Source organism: Hemicordylus capensis, chromosome 5, assembly GCF_027244095.1.
Source record: "Hemicordylus capensis ecotype Gifberg chromosome 5, rHemCap1.1.pri, whole genome shotgun sequence".
Taxonomy (NCBI): domain Eukaryota; kingdom Metazoa; phylum Chordata; class Lepidosauria; order Squamata; family Cordylidae; genus Hemicordylus; species Hemicordylus capensis.
In genome coordinates this window covers 78,140,180-78,156,936 of record NC_069661.1, presented here as the reverse complement: position 1 = coordinate 78,156,936, position 16,757 = coordinate 78,140,180, and the positions used below count along the sequence as shown (strand labels likewise).

General features: G+C 41.1%; 1 protein-coding gene across 5 annotated transcripts in view; it reads right to left on the bottom strand.

Moving 5' to 3' along the window:
* Positions 1 to 16,757, bottom strand: part of GALNT7 (polypeptide N-acetylgalactosaminyltransferase 7) — a 72,420-nt gene that overhangs the window by 41,790 nt on the left and 13,873 nt on the right. For 4 of the 5 annotated variants that reach the window (XM_053254220.1, XM_053254221.1, XM_053254223.1 and 1 more), the window contains exons 2-3: positions 8,432 to 8,895; positions 757 to 923 (exon numbers count right to left, since the gene is read on the bottom strand). In XM_053254220.1, the coding sequence (XP_053110195.1) occupies positions 757 to 923; positions 8,432 to 8,895 (631 nt within the window). Of the gene's footprint in view, positions 1 to 756; positions 924 to 8,431; positions 8,896 to 14,529; positions 14,664 to 16,757 lie in introns of those variants that run through there. The other variant, XM_053254222.1, reaches the window with a different exon arrangement.

The following is a 16,757-nucleotide window of genomic DNA, read 5'->3' as shown; positions in this document are numbered from 1 at the left end:
ACATATGAGAGACTAGCTTTAGACAAAGCAGTGCTGGGTATCTCATTACAGAATATCAAAATATTTCTGCTATAGTAATAAGCGTTTAAAGTAATGAAACCCAAGATTAATGAAAATGGCTTCCTAGGTTTCTGATTCTGTGTAGAGTGCCAACTTTGAAGCATGGAAAACTTTTGGGTGAGTATGCATTTGGAAGGATAACTATGATGGCAAGGGTGGAGAACAGGATTAGGATTCCAAAGGGCCGATAAAAAAACCTCAAGGGAACCCTTGTGATATCTCTGAAGAGGAGTAGTCTTGATTTCAGATAAGAAATCACTAACTCATAAAGTCATGATAATTCTTGGGAGGAGGAAGGATCAAATTTTGCAGTAAAGTTTCAATTTAAAGAAAAAGAGACAGATATTTGCCAAATTTGATAGCACTTATGCTACTTCACTCAGCAGTCATTATTAGAGCATTTTAGATAATAGTCTCCGAGAATTAACTAAATCGTAATGCTCTATGTGGCTAGAGCAAACTGTACAATTTCTCTCAAGCTTTTAAAATAATACACTAAACAGCCAATTTATAATGAAAAACATGCTATAAACCCCATCCTCGGATCAATGACTATTCTTGAACCAATACTCTTTAAACTGCAAGTTGGTATATTGTCAAGAGAACTAACTGCATATAAAGTACTTCTTCTGTAGAGCTCCTTCCTAAGAATGAGAGATACAGGTCTTACTGTGATAAGTATTTATACACATTTACCTTTATTACTAAAATCATCAATTAAAACAATTTCAGCCAGATATTTCCTTGGTGTTCTTTTAATTACACTGTGAACCGTCCTCATGAGTGTGGACCATCCTTCATTATGGAAGACAATGACAACACTGGAGGTGAGTAGGTTTTCATCATAATGCCAGTATTTGCACCTGCAACAGATAATTGCATTATATTTCAACATTTCCCAAATACTTGTGAAAAAACATTGATATTCTCAGAATCATACTCTTTGAACAAATGAGATTAACTAGAATTGTAGATCCAAATCGTTAGGTTCTGCCTTCAATACTACACACAAAAGCAAACATACATTGACTCATAATATAGCTTGCCTATGTGTGAAGGCTTTGCTTTTGGTAATTTCCCCTCCTATTCAAAAATGCAATTAAATAGTTTTCCAACCAAGAAGTGGCTTTACATATGCAAGACAATATCCAGATTAAATTAGCCATAATTAAGTCCCACTAAAATTAACAATACATGACTAACTTGTCTCAGATTTCAGTGCTGCTTCATCATTTCTGTCTAGTCTGGTTGTTGTCCACAGAGTGTGATGCTGCTAAAGAAACAAAGCCTACATTTACAGTTTTTGGTGTTTCTTACTTTTTGAAGGTACCCAAAGAAGTTTTCAAAACCAAGATTAAGTTGAACTTTTAAAAAGCTCAATTCCACGTGGACAAGCATGAATGTTTAACATATTTATTTTAACTTTGCAATAATGCTTTTGTACCATATATTCAACAATCTCTTCAGAGCTTTCCTTCACAGTAGTCTCTATATACCTATTATTGCTGCAAGCTGCAAAAGGTCAGTTTATTACAGTTCATCACATGCAACACTGGGATTTGAAACCAGAAGTTGTCATTAATTGTAGTGTTAATTCTTCTGAATTAATAAGCTTCTCTGTTGTCACTTTCAAATTACATATACTACATTGTTATGGTTGTTCAGATTTTAGCTACTTATGGAAGCAATGCCTGTATTCTCAGGATCAGTGGCAGCTTCAGTCCATGGTTCTCAGTCAGTCTGCATTTCAAGTGACTGTATTTCAATGATGCCAAAGTTCCAATACAACTATGCTGCCATCAGCTTGGTTTTCACTTTCTGCATGTCATCACTAATCCATATTAAGGCAAGTTTTCAGCAGCATATCAAAGATAGGTGTCTTATGCTTATCCATCATCTCACAATGGATAAGCTGCATACATGCATCACCTTTTTATATTCAGTCCGAAAAGTTAACTCATATGCTCATGAATATATGCATATGTACAACATCCAAGTGAAAGTGGGACAAGCAGTAAGGTTGCAGAATCATCCCTCTGCGCTCTAAGAGATACATGGAACTTTTGCTCACCCCCAGCAATAAGAGATATATTTATAGATCTCCTTCAACAAATGAACAACTGGCAATTATTGCATTAATAATTTGAAAATCCCTATGTCCATCGTTAGAGGCAGCAGAAATCATAAAGAGGAGCTCTAGCTCCATGAGCCAGGCTATTCATTTTTGTAATCTTCAAAGCACACACACACAAACTATAAGCAAATATGTCAAAGAATACTGGTTCCCAATAGTGACTGCTATCTCTAGCGAAAATCCTGACTAAATTACACTATGTACTACTGAGGAGTTATTCTAAAATATTACTAAATTTCATTTAAATAGGAATTCTTCTGGCAAATTTGGTCAGGATGTCAGCCACTGCTGTAATACAGTGTAATTCTGTATTCCAGCCCCCCCCCCCCACCAGCTCCTCAATCAGTCAGATAAAACAGTACCCAGCTGCTATTGCACAGAACAATAGTGACACCCAGTGGCTAGCTAAACTAATAACAGCAAGCAAATATTAAGTACAGAATCTTATGGCTAGTTTTAAATCATACATTGCATATTCAGTTTGTCCACTAAAATTCAAGACAAACCATCAATGCCATTAGTAAATTTAACTTAAGATGCCTGAACACTGATGTGCTAAGCATGACGTGAATTGTGCAATAACCCTGGGATGGACAAACAGTTACAAATACACTTCTCCTCTGTAAAATGTCCTTGCTGGGCAACTCCCACAGAACTTAGTACCCACTTTACCTCTGCAGAATGACTTGCTGGTTGCAAGGAACAATGGCTAGCTGTTAAGCCCAGAGGTGTAGCTATAATTGAGCGGATGGGTTCAAAGAACCCAGACCCCCCAGCTCCACCCCTCCCTATTTCCTTCATTATCTTCCCCACTCCAAGGGGCTGCCGGGGAGAGGGGTGAGTACAGGCCGCCCTCTCCCCTAGTTATGCCTCTGGCTAAGCCCAACCAAAATGTGTGAACTCTGCACTGTATTACAGCAGAATTTTAGAAAGCTTGTCACTCTCTGCTAAAGTAATCTAAAGATCAGGCTGCATGTTTCACACTGAGACCAAAGTTCAAAGAAACCCAACATGACTCATCAGCTCTGTAAAGTTAGGTACATTAACGACAGCATTGCAATTATGTGTGTGTTTTAATTTAAAAGCTTTATTAATTGGTTGTTACTGTCTAATGTTTTGTAGGTAGGGTTCTTAAGTACTTTCAGTGTGCCTTATACACATTAAGAATAAAATTACTTCTTAAGTTACATGCAGAGAGCAGTGTTTCTGAATGGAAACAAGAAAGTCTAAACACTTAGACTAAGGGAGCAATTTCCAGTAATCTGTTGACTATGGAACAACATTTTTGTAACTGACTGAAACACTTTGTGGACATCATTGCACAGGTTACTTGTTCCATTTCAGAAAGGTAAGCAAAGGTTGAAATACTTTGCAGAGTTGTGTCAGCAGCTCTTTTAATGTGACTGAAACTAGTTTTCATGCTCTTCACATATCCACATTTCTCCCTAAGTTGAGAAGTATGCTTAAGTGGGTCTCTGTTGTCTCTCAATCAGCCAGGGCATAGCTCCCTGGTACAAAAGCAAAAAGAGCTGAAACTCACAGCTACAGCATGAGTGCCATCTCCTCCCATCTTATTACAGTACTCATTATCAGGATCGGTTTTAACCTGATCCCTGTAATGATCTAATTGTGCACTGGATATTGAGGGTGTCCTGGATCACATCAAACTGATACATCGGGCAGGGAGATGGGGAGGCTTAGGATCCAACATTACCTGAAGAAAACAGCTGCCCAAAAGGCAATGCAAATTGCCACCTTTTACTCCACCTTCTTGTCCGAGAATGCACCAGGGCAGGAAGCAATGCCATGATATGGCATCCTTTTCCAGGTATATTGCTGGAGGAAAAGAAATGGCTGCACCCTATAGTTAAAAGGGAGAACCTCTCCAACCCAGCCCCAGTAATGCGCCAGAAAATGATGCGGCATACATTGCTTCCTGTCCTGGTGCACTAAGGTGAGAAGGTGGAGAAAAGGGCAACAATTTGATGCCACTGTAGCTGCCCTTTGGGCACTGCTTTATTCAGGGACAACTAGATTTTCAGCCTGGGGCCCCACAACTCCCCACATCCTCCGATAAGTTTGATGCAAAGCCACTATGAGGCATTGCAGCAAATCTATTTTCAGTATCAGGGACATTTTTGTCAGAATCATTTCTGGTGAAAAATGCCCCAGTATGGCTTGCCTCGCATTGGAGCTTATTACTGTTCCAGTGTGATGCACAACTGAAGCTTGTAACTGACAGCCCTAGGGAGGCGTAGGCAAAAAGGACTAGAGAGGTGGCTGCAGAATAATCCAAGTCTCAACACTGGAAAGCCACTTAGATACTGCAGTTGTCCTAAAGTAATAAAGAGTAGAGAGGGAACAGTGAGAGCAGCATTCTGAGGGAATGGATAAATGTTTTGGAGTACAGCAGATACATAAAGCAGCAACCACAGCAACAGCCTGACACAACAGTCCATGGCTAGTCTTTTTGTCCAAAAAGTAGGATTTTCTAGGGCTGGCTTTTTTACAACAAAATATTATAATGTTTCACTTTAACCATATAGAACAAAAAGGTAATCAGAGAGGCATTATTTACAATCAGTACAAAAATACAGACAGTTATACATATATAAATACATAAAATTATACTAGGAAATACCAGTCAGTTATACTCAAGAATATAAATATAGATGAATGTTCTCCTAAGCATGCTTTATTAGTTGGAGGACAAATGTGATGGTCACTGTCTTTCACAATTAATAGCATGTTTCAACACAACATGCTTGTTATTAAATATTCTTAAACAGGAAGTTGCACTGGCTGCCAATATGTTTCTGAGCAAAGTACAAAGTGCTGGTTGTTACCTTTAAAGCCCTGAATAGCTTAGGTCTGGGTTACCTGAGAGAGTGCCTTTCTCTACAAGATCCCCACCACTCATTAAGATCATCAAGAGGGGTCCGTCTTTGGGTGCCACCAGTTCATCTGGTGGCAACCTTGGATCGGGCCTTCTCAGTTGTCACCCCTAGGTTGTAGAACACATTTTCGTGGATGTAAGAGGATTATCTTCCTTTGAGGCTTTCAAGAGTGCCTTAAAGGCCTATCTTTTTAGCCTGGCTTTTAATGATATCTAGTTTTAATTTTAATGAGTTTTAGTCTGGTATATATATTTTTAATTTTGTTTTATTATGTGTTTTTTGTTTTAATGTAAACCACCCTAACCACTTTAGGAAAGGCAGTATATAAACTGAATGAATGAATATCCTTTATTGCAATTACACTCACAGAGCTGATTGAAAATAGGGCTTTCAGACTTGTTCTCTGTTGCTCCTCAGGGCAGATCTAGAACCAACAGGCTAGATCTAGATCCGACAGTGACACCATCTAATGATTTCACTATTCTTATACAAGAAATAGAAGAGTAAAGCTTCCACTACATTCTCACCACATACATAATGTCACAAATTGTAGCTAATCTTACTTCAGCAACCCTCAACATAGTTTGGAATCTCAGGATAATAAAGGCCCTAAACTATCTGCCAACAGTTAGCCTAGTTTTTTACTTTATTGAATTTCTACACCGCCTAATATAGAAATCTCTAGGCGGTGTTAACAGTTATGTTAATAACTATGTTAACAGTTTGAGTTAACACAGTTTCCCAGCAAACGAGTCTGCTTTAAATAGTGCAATTGGGTAGTAATCTGAAACTAACATGGCTTATTAACTATAATATTTATCAGCGTCAGTCTACTTGCACTTAACTTTGACTTCTCTCTGATCACAACCAAGTGTAAGGGAGAAGGGACGCAACTTGAACATAATCTCAAACCAGATCAATCCACTAAACCAAGCCTGCTCCTCTGTGTACAGTTTGAGTAACCTGTCTCAATGTCAGAACACATGCTTTCACGTATAAAGCAGCAAGTTCAACCCCTGCCATTTCCAGTTTAAATGATCCTGGACAGCAGGGCTGGGAACGGTCCCTGCCCAAGACAGAGTGTTACTGCCAGCCAGAGTAGACAACCTTTTGTACTCCAGCTGTTTTTGAACTACAACTCCCATTATCACTAGCCACAATTTATTGTGCCTGGCGATAATGGGAATTGTAGCTGAACAACAGTTAGAGCACCAAAGGTTATCTAGCCCTGGAGCAGACCATACCAATGGACTGACTGGCTCAGATTATTGACACTTCCTTATAGCATATATATCTCAAATAGACTTAAAAGGAATTGAAGGCATTCCTGCTTCTTCCCTAGCAAAAAGAGCCACAATTTTCTTGGCAGGCCAGAAACCTCTCAAAGAAATTTGTTTCACGGCCATTTAGAAATCCCCTGTGCTTCCGCTTCATAAAATGTGTGCTATGGTGGCTCTAAACAAAAAGCCCCAAATGCTACATCTGGGAAACAGCCAAATATTTCAAAGTTTAGTCAAGGCCTTCTTGCTTACTTTATCCCCAGATGTGTTTCTGGGTCGGCACAGCTATCATTAGAATTTAGCTGCAGCTCACCAGTTGAGAAAGCTTTATACTATACGTGACAAGTAGGATGTAAACATTTGGCACCTGAACTGCAAAAGCTCACACACATACAAAACACACTCTAGAAAATGATTGTGCCTGCAATCATAAGGACACGGATTCAGAACTGAATAAGAATGTGTTATATAAATCAGATATTTCCCCAGAAGGTGACAAAGATTGCTTTATTCAACCCATCTAGGTGAAACAAGCCAGGATCATGCAATCTGCAAAAATATAGCCTTGTTAATATCTCAGTCAGAAGTGATGTCACATACATGCCAACAGTCTATTTAATGGCCAACAGCCATTTTTTAATGTAGCCAAACAAGATGATTATGCTTAAACAATTCCAAAGGAAGAATTAAAAAAAACCACAGGGCAAAGAATTCTCACTGATATTATAACAGTTCTGAGCAAATTAGGTCTATAGATGGTTAAGACTTTTCTTCTGTCAGTCTCCTGTATGTCTTTGGCTTCCTGAAGTTTGAAGGAAGAGAAGCTCAGAGCTCAAACTGTAAAATGCTTAAGTTACTGAGAACAAGAGGAAAAGGGCAGAAACCTGGCACTTTATATATCAAAACCTGCACATAAGATCTCTGCACAACACAAATACATTTAGGAGCTTCCACAGTAAACAAGGAGGAAGGTTAAAAGGAACATTTTGCATAACTGTTAAAAGGAACCATTGAACTGGTGTATACTGAACTCACCCTACAACAGACAATAGACTAAGAGAACAAAAACCAAACAGAAGTACAAGTTAGGCTAGCAGCTGGTTGTTTCTATTCACAGATTACATAGTGGAAAACCTTCCTCAGACAAACAATTGAGCCTCAGTAGCCAAGGCTACTGAGATGATGTCAGTACGGTCACTGGAGCCTGGCATCATGCTTTTATGCGGAAGGGGAAAGTACCATATCTCAAAGAGCAAACAACAAAAAGGCAGGAAAGTTGCATAAGCCTTTCCCACAAGCTAACTCTTATCAAGGAAAAAAAAAAGGAAAAGTTCACATCAGAAGTGATCCAAGTTCAGACAGCTGTGATTTATCAGCTATCTGAAACTCTGATACAATACATCTCACATTAAATAAGGGAATTAAGTTTGCAGTATGATCAAGCTACAATTAAGCACTGAGTTCAATGAGAGTTTTAAGCATGTGCTTACATCTCTCATAATAAAATGAAAAGGTGTTGTTGTTTTTAAAGTATCAAACTGTACTTGGATTGTACAATTGTTTCCCTGTTTAAAGGGACAAGCAGCTACACTGCTATGAATACAATACTGTGTATCATGAATTTTAAACACCATAGCCAGCTGTATGCTCCTGGGGATGCAGGCATTCTTCCTGGAGCTGTCTATGTGCACAAAGAAATAAATACAAATTATATTAATGGGTTTCTTTCAGTTGGAAGAAAGGCAAATTAGGAAAAATGAGTGAAAGGCTAAAGAAGAGCTACTTACCTGGATTTGGAAATGCAAAAGGAAAATATTTATTGCAATGAAATCTATAGAAGGCAGAAGCAAACAAGTGTGATGCAAAGAATCAGAGCAAAGTGTTCTGTGTTATTAGACACACAAATGAATGACTGCAAAGGAAGTAAATGAAATTAAAGAAATGAGCTGAGCTGAAATTGATTAGTCCGAGCACAATGACACTTACTGAAGTTAAAAGTAAGCCATTCTATTAAAAAAAATCACATATAGAAATAAAAAAGAACCAGAACAAACACTTACTCTTCTTGACGCAAGTCATTAATGCTTCGATCTAGTGAGATCATATCACTTGCTACCATGTTAAACCCAAATTCTTTAATGCTGGTTTGAACAGATTCCTTATACTCTGGTCCTAACACATATGGCTTGGCTTCCTCTCCGGGGCCACCTACAACTCCATGAGGCTCAGGTTCTTTGGGTTCAAAATTACCAAGAATTCCAGATCGCAATACAGGGTCATGATAGGTAAGTGTCTGAGGCTTAAATGTGAGATATTGTCGCTGCATTATGTTTTGCAGGTCATTATTGCCACCAAGAAGAGGATTCCCTTCATTTTTGACCTTATTCCTTCGCCGAATTGATTCCAAGTCTACTTCCACACCTTCAACATGAGGCCAGGGTAACACAGGCTTGAACTTGTCTTTTCCAGGAACAAGACCACGATCTCCATTGTTGGGCATGAGATTGCTGGCATCCTTGTCATCCTATGTAAGAAAGACAGATAATATCAAAAAACAAAATCATTAGCATATTTGCCATCCTAGCTTCAGTTTTCCATGCCCTTTCCATACTAATATTTATTTCCAATCTCCACGCAGTCTCTTCTGATCAATGTACTCTGAGCATGTACACTTATAGAGAAATTAGTTAATGCAAGGTAAAAATATCAGTAAGTTTGAAATCCACCTGTGAATTTGCCAATAATACTGTTACACCCAAGTTTTACAGCTGTGTTCCCACATATTTTAAAAAGTTAAACACATAAAAGGATTGTTCTCCAAACAAGACACATTTGTGAGTGTATGGCAAGTACCTGTCCAGGTCACATTTGATCTGGACAACTATAGTGAGTCAGGGCTCATTACAAAAGGTTCTTTGTGGCACTTACTGGGCAACAAATTCCAGAAGTTGGATGAATATGTCCTGTAACCTTTTGCTGCTCTTTGTTTTTTTAAAAAATGCATCATCATTCTCAACACACACACACACACAAGTTAAACAACATATCACTGAACAAGGCAGGTTACACTGCTCATCCTATAAACAAAAAGAAAACAGCTGGACAATGTGAGGCTCACGCTGCCAGATGCAACCTGGGACTCCAGTTTACAGTCCTGAAAAGCTGTGCTTTAATTAAAGCTACTCACAGACACGTACTCTCATGACTGTCTTATCACTCTGAATTTAGATAAGTGCTAAGATTTGTTTTCAAAATGCCATGGATTCTAGGACTATCTTAAGGCTTAGTATTTAATTAATGATTCTGAACATTTGGAGACAGCAGCACAAGACCTTATTTCTTTCTTATTATGAGACTCGGTCACTGCAGAAAAATATGAGATTTCTCTACAAGCCAGAATTTCTGAAAATCAAAAGCAACATGCAAAGCACAGTCTAATGGACAGAGAAGTAGTAGAAATTGCAGTTGTGTTTCAAGGGAGGCCAACTAATTACGAAGAGTGAAACTATCACTGCTGTTTTTTAAAAAATCCTTTCAGTCATGTCACCTGACAATTCCAAACCACAATTGCAGATGAGGTTTTTAACCAGTATATGAAACTGATCAACACTGTTAATACAATATCTGCCTGAAATCAGTCTTTGGACAAAACTAAACTAAGCAACCCGCACATAGCTAACCTTTTGCCTTAGCACCAAAAATGTGTTTGCAATGGTAGCGTTCAGTCCTTGAACACCACCACCTACTTCCAAAATGGGCCAAATGACAGAACACAGTTATCCATGGCACATTCTAAATTACTGAGGAAGAATGGAACATTTCCGGTAGAGGTTTGTGGTAAGAAATCAGAAGCCACGAGTCCAATGTATGGATCTAAAGCAGGTATGTGAAGGAAATGCACATTTGAATGGAGGAGATAATCCTTCATTTGAGCAGAGTAAACAGCTGTTACATTTGTATGGTGTGTTTGTGCACAAATGTGGAGGGGTGGGCAAACTTGGCCCTTCAGCTGTTGTTGAACTACAGCTCCCATCATCCCCAGTTGCAAATTATTGTGACTGGGGAAGATGGGAATTATTTATTTATTTATTCATTTATTTATCACATTTATATACCACTCAAACTTTCATCTCTGGGCAGTTAACATAAAACAATTAAAACACATAAAAAGTTAACACAATTCAACAATCTAAAAATCAATCACAGAATTAAAACCAACAAATTTTAAAAGGCTGAGAAAGCTTGGTTAAAAAGATGGGTTTTTAGATTTTTTCAAAAATTGCCAGAGATAGGGAGGATCATATCTTAGTGGGGAGTACATTCCACAATCTTGGGGCAGCAACCAAGAAGGCCCATCTCTGTGTAGCCATCAGACGAGTTGGCGGTAACTGGAGATGGACCTCCTCAGATGACCTTAATGGGCGGTGGGGCTCATAGTGAAGAAGACGCTCTCTTAAATACCCAGGGCCTAAGCCATTTAGGGCTTTATAACTAGCACTTTGTATTTTGCCCAAAAACCTATTGGCAGTCACTGTAACTCCATCAGCAAAGGAGTAATATGGTCTCTCCAAGATGACCCAGAGACCAACCTGGCTGCCACATTCTGAACCAACTGAAGTTTCTGGACTACATACAAAGGCAGACCCACGTAGAGAGCATTACAAAAGTCAAGTCTGGAGGTCACCAACAAATGTACCACTGTTTTGAGGTCATTGATCTTGAGAAACAGACACAGCTGGCGTATCAGCCGGAGCGGATAGAAAGCACCCCTGGCCACCGAGGCAACCTGAGAAACCAGGGAGGTGTGGATCCAGAAGTACTCCCAGACTGCAAACTTGTTCCTTTTGGGGAAATGTGACCCCCCCCCATCTAGAACAGGTAGATCAAAATCATCAATGAAGTTCTGACCCCGCACAATAAGTACCTCTGTCTTATCTGGATTCAGATTCAGTTTATTCTCCCTCATCCAGCCCATTACCAATTCCAGGCAGGCCTTTAGGGAGGTTATGCCAGCTCCTGAAGAAGTTGACATGGAGAAGTAGATCTGGGTGTCATCAGCGTACTGGTAACACCCAGCTCCAAATCCCCTGATGATCTCTCCCAGCGGTTTCATGTAAATGTTAAAGAGCATTGGAGAGAGTATGGAGCTTTGAGGGACACCATACTTAAGTTCAGATTTAGAACAACAACAATCTCCAATCGACACCATCTGGAATCTGTCCAAAAGGTAGGAGTGGAATCTCTGTAAAACAGTGCCTCCCACCCCCAACACCCTCACACGTTTCAGAAGGATACTATGGTCGATAGTATCGAAAGTCGCCGAGAGATCCAAAAGGACCAACAGAGTCACACTTCCTCTGTCAATTCCCAACTAGAGATCATCCATCAGGCTGACCAAGGCAGTATCCACCCCATAGCCCGCCCGAAAGCCACTTTGAAATGGTTCTAGATAATCATTTTCCTCCTAGACCGCTTGGAGCTGAGAGGCCACCACCCTCTCAATTACCTTGCCCAGCCATGGGAGTTTGGAGACAGGCCTATAATTGCTCAACTCTGAGGGATCTAATGCAGGCTTCTTTAGAAGAGGTCTAACAATTGCCTCCTTAAGACAAGGAGGCATCATGCCCTCCCTCAGAGAAGCATTTATGATTTCCACCAGGGCACCTACAATAGCCTCCCTGCTAGATAGAACAAGACATGTTGGACAAGGGCCAAGAGAACAAGTGGTAGGCCTCATCACTCCAAGCACCTTGTCCACATCCTCAGGAGTCACAAACTGAAATTGATCTAGTCGAGTCACATAAGAGGAGTTGTTGGACACCTCCAGTTCAGACATCAAATTAATTGTGGAGTCTCCATCTAAGTCGTCCCGAATCTGAGAGATTTTATCTGTGAAATACTCTTTAAACACACCGCAGCAGGTAACTGATGACTCCAAATTCTGGTTCAAGGGAGGAGGGGCAGATACTAGTCCCCTCACAACCCCGAACAACTCCGCTGGATGTGAACTCGCAGAGGCAATACGGGCAGAAAAGAACTGCTTCTTTGCTGCACGTACCACCTGAGCATAGATCTTTAAATGTGCTCTATGTTATAATCTGTCGGATTCAAGTCGAGTCTCCACTTGCACTCCAGTTGCATACTTTTCCGCTTCAGCCCCTGTAGATCTTCGATATACCAAGGGGCCAATTTTGAAGCGGGTCGGAGGGGACGCTTGGGAGCAATCGTGTCTACTGCCCTGGTGAGCAAGTTGTTCCAATTCTCAACCAGGGCATCAACAGAATCACCAGCAAAGCCAACATTAAATCCCTCCAAGGCTTCTTGGAATCCTACTGGATCCAATAACCTCTTTGGGCAAACCATTCTAATAGGCCCCTCGCCCCTTTGGAGGTGGGAAGTAGTTGTAAGTCCAACCTTAACGAGATGGTGGTCCATCCATAACAATGGGGAAATCACAGGAGTCCCCACCCATGGAACACCACTCTGATCAGAGTAAAAGACCAAACTAAGTGTGTGACCTGCAATATGTGTTGATCCAGAGACCACTTGGGATAGGCCCATAATTGTCATGGCCGCTATGAACTCCTGAGCTGCCCCAGACAAATTGGTCCCGAAATGGACATTGAAGTCCCCCAGTACTAAAAGTCTGGGAGACTCCAATGCAAGTGCCGTGACCATGAGCTCAGTAAGGGATTCCGTTGGGCAGAGGGACGATCGGTACACCAACAGAAGTCCCAATCTATCCCTGGTCCCCAAACGTAAGTACACACATTCAATATGGTCTGATACCCTAACAGGGACTCTGGTAAGGGAGATGTTATCTCTATAGACCACAGCCACTCCACGTCCCCGCCCATGTTCCCTCACCTGCTCCTCTACAGTGTATCCTGGCGGGAGAAGCTGAGACCAGACTGAACCACTAGCCTCCCACAACCAAGTCTCGGTGATACATACCAGGTCGGCCTCTTAATCCATAATCAAATCATGGATAAGTTCAGACTTATTTTGGACTGACCTTGCATTGCATAGGAGCAAGATAAGGCTATGTGGGTTGTTGGCAATGCTCCCCAAGGTCAAAGAACTGGCAGGACAGCCAGAAGGGGAGACAGCTATTAAAATTGTAGTTCAACAGCTGGAGGCCCAAGTTTTCCCATCCCTGATCTATACTATAAAAGCTATACTTATACCTTAAGATCTTTCTGATGCATTTTTCCTTTGATCCTATTCATGGATGAGAGTAAAAGTTATTGTTTTTTAAAATCAGCTAAATAAAATCAGTTACAAACAGTCAGCAACCACTTGTCCAGATTTGTGCACAAGCACATTGTACAAAAGAAATAATAGCCTTTCATTCTGCTCAAATGAGTGTCCTGTCTTCCACTCTTGCGCATCCGGAGTGCAGACTTGAAGTATTTGCACTCTTGTACAAAAGGGCAAGACTGCTAAAGTTTTGCTAGGAGTCCACAGCAGCACAGATGAATCGGCAGCATCTGTGTTAGACTGTGCAACACGTGGGCGACTGTTACTATAAAATTCTTCATAACACAGATTGCAGCTGAATTGCACAACTCCAGGAGGCAACAAAATTATACAACTGATCAACCAGTACATGTTTGAACTCAAAGATGTGACAAGAGAACCAACTAGGACGAGACTGCAGAAAACAACAGATACAGAAGAGAACTTACCCAAGGACCAGCCATGTTAGTGGGAATCTCATGTCATGTGATATCATGGACATTTTATAATTTAGGTAGCTAGCACTGGTTTAAACGTGAACAGCACAATGATCTAGTGTGAAGTATGAATGCAAAAGGAAAAAAAGTAACGTGATTCAAAGCCAACAGTGAAAAAGACCTGAATCATATCTTACTACTCCCAACACAACCAGGCTCTCACTCCCTTAATCAAGACTGCTGTGGAAGTCATGGTCACAGACTAGAAATTAGAAACAGAAAGCCAATCTATACATTCCCTTGTGATAATGTCAAATGCTTTTATACATTTGATGTGCATCTCAGGTTTTTTTAAATTAATAAGAGAATTTTAAAAACTTTTATTTAATGTGGTACAGAACTATAGTATTTATGTACTGGCCGGAATAATTTAATATTAACATTTGTACATTCATCCAAAAGAACAATGAATGATAAATCACCTTATTTGCTTGGCTGCTTTGATTCCCAGGCATATGAGGATTCCCATGACTGCCCAACTGAACCCTAACATAAAAGCACTGGGCTGTGCACATTTTTAATAAAAGATCTGTTCATGACACACATTTCACTCTTATCTTGGCTGAGGAAAGTACTTCTCAAAAGTATCTCTCTGTGACAGTTTTGAAGTGGCAATTAAAACAAATCTTAATGGCTAAGTATTAGTTTCTTCACAAGAACTGTTGCTGTTCTTTTACATATCTGAGCCTACAACAAGTAATTAAAACTAGATTAACCCAGGCAGAGCATCTGCGCACTAGTACTTGATTGCCCCCTCGCCTCCTGTCACAGCCTCCCTCACCTCAGAGATCTCTCCACCCTCACCTGAGCCATACTCCTGCTCCTGCTCCTCCTCCTCTATCTGGTTGCTTCCATCCCCCTCACCCCAATTGGTCACTCCTCCATCCCTTTACTCCATCCCCCTCACCCCTCTTGGTCATAGCTGCAGCATTGCTGGAACCTATTGGCCAAGCTGCAGCCCCCTATCCCCAGAGACCTGCCCACCCTCACCCAAGCCCCACTCCTGCTCCTCCCCACAGGAGCATCAGCATCAGCGATTGACCGGGCCCTTCCTTGCTGCAGCCATCGCCATAGCTTGTTCCCCTCAGGCCACTGACAGGCCCAGGCCTTTCCTTGCTTGCCTACATCCCTCTGCCAATGGCCTCGGTAGCCCCCCAAAGCAGCAGTGGCTGACTGGGCCCTTCCTTGCTGCCACAATGGCCACTCATTCCCCACAGGCTGCTGACAGGCTTGGGCCTGTCCCTTGCCCGCCCTTCTTTCTCTCTTCCCTCTCTCCCTCCCTGAGTTAACAGATCTTGTTCATCTTGTTTCCTCATCTAATCCACACAATGGCTGCCTCCTTCTCCTGGAGGGGCTCTTTCCTCCCTCATGACCCCTCTCTTAGCAGACCTCTGCCCACTATCTTTAGACAGATAGAGATAGAGATAGAGAGATTCATCTCCTCTACAATCAAGAACATCTTCCGACCAGTAACAGTTGCATTCCAACTGACCTTAAGAATCACAGGCTTCTCCTCCCTATCTGCATATGGAATCCCCACTGCCCAATCACCATGGTGCCACAGGCTCTTCCCCACTATCCGCACATGGAATCCCCACTGCCCACTCAGGTGCTTCTGCTCGTGAACTCTCGCAATAGCTGCCATGCATGGGATTAGCCACAGGTATGCCTTAGAGAATTACTAATTACTAATATAGATCAGTAAATCCATTTTGACAATTAAGACAGAAAACTGGAAAGTAACAATTCTAGACCTCATGTAATACATACAATGCACTTTTGGTGTGAAGAGCAAGGAACATTAAAAGTCCAGGCCATTCAGTTGCCCAGTGCTGCCAGGCTCATTTCCTTAACACACTGCATCACAGGCAGCCATTAATGCCCAAACTGGTCACATAAACCTCATCACATGCAGAGCTGGCCTCTGTTTGATAGTGTCATAGGAAGTGGGCAAATCGTACAGCAGTAAGCATGGACAGCAGGCCGGGAAATTTAGCCTGTGCACTTTAAGCAGTAAGCCCTGATCAGTGCAGCATGTCACAAACACAGGCTATAGGAGGACTCACAGCACAATTCAGTGCAGTTGCAGCTGAGCCTACTTTTAAAACTTTTCTTCTCCCCCGAATGGCTTAAAAACCTTTCTCCTCCTCCCCCCACTCCTACACGGTGAGGAGTGGCAGATGGATTTTTAAAAAGCTTGGTAAGAAATATTATTTAGAAATCCAGTGGGTGTAGTATAGACACTGAAGGCAGAAGCAAAAGACTGTTACTCCACCTAATACACAAAATACGATGAGTCACTAGTTTCAACATACTATATTTATCCAAATCCAGGATGAGGTCCCCCCACCCCTCCCACTTCTTTCCTGTTAAATATAGAGAATGGTTCATCTTGAATTCAGAGTCCTCTTTCTTTTGGGTAAATGCAGATATAAACTGTATTTAACCTCTATGCTTTAAGGCATAGTCTTACATTCAGAGTTGCCTTCTATTCAGGTAAATGCAGTAATGAATTGGCAAGAATGGGTTTTTTTAAATCCCATTAATGGGTTGTATCCAAATTCTACCTTGCAAGACTGCTGGCAAACACTAGAGAGCACTAGCACAAAGAAGGTCACTGCCAATTAAATGACCCTCAGGAGCATATTTT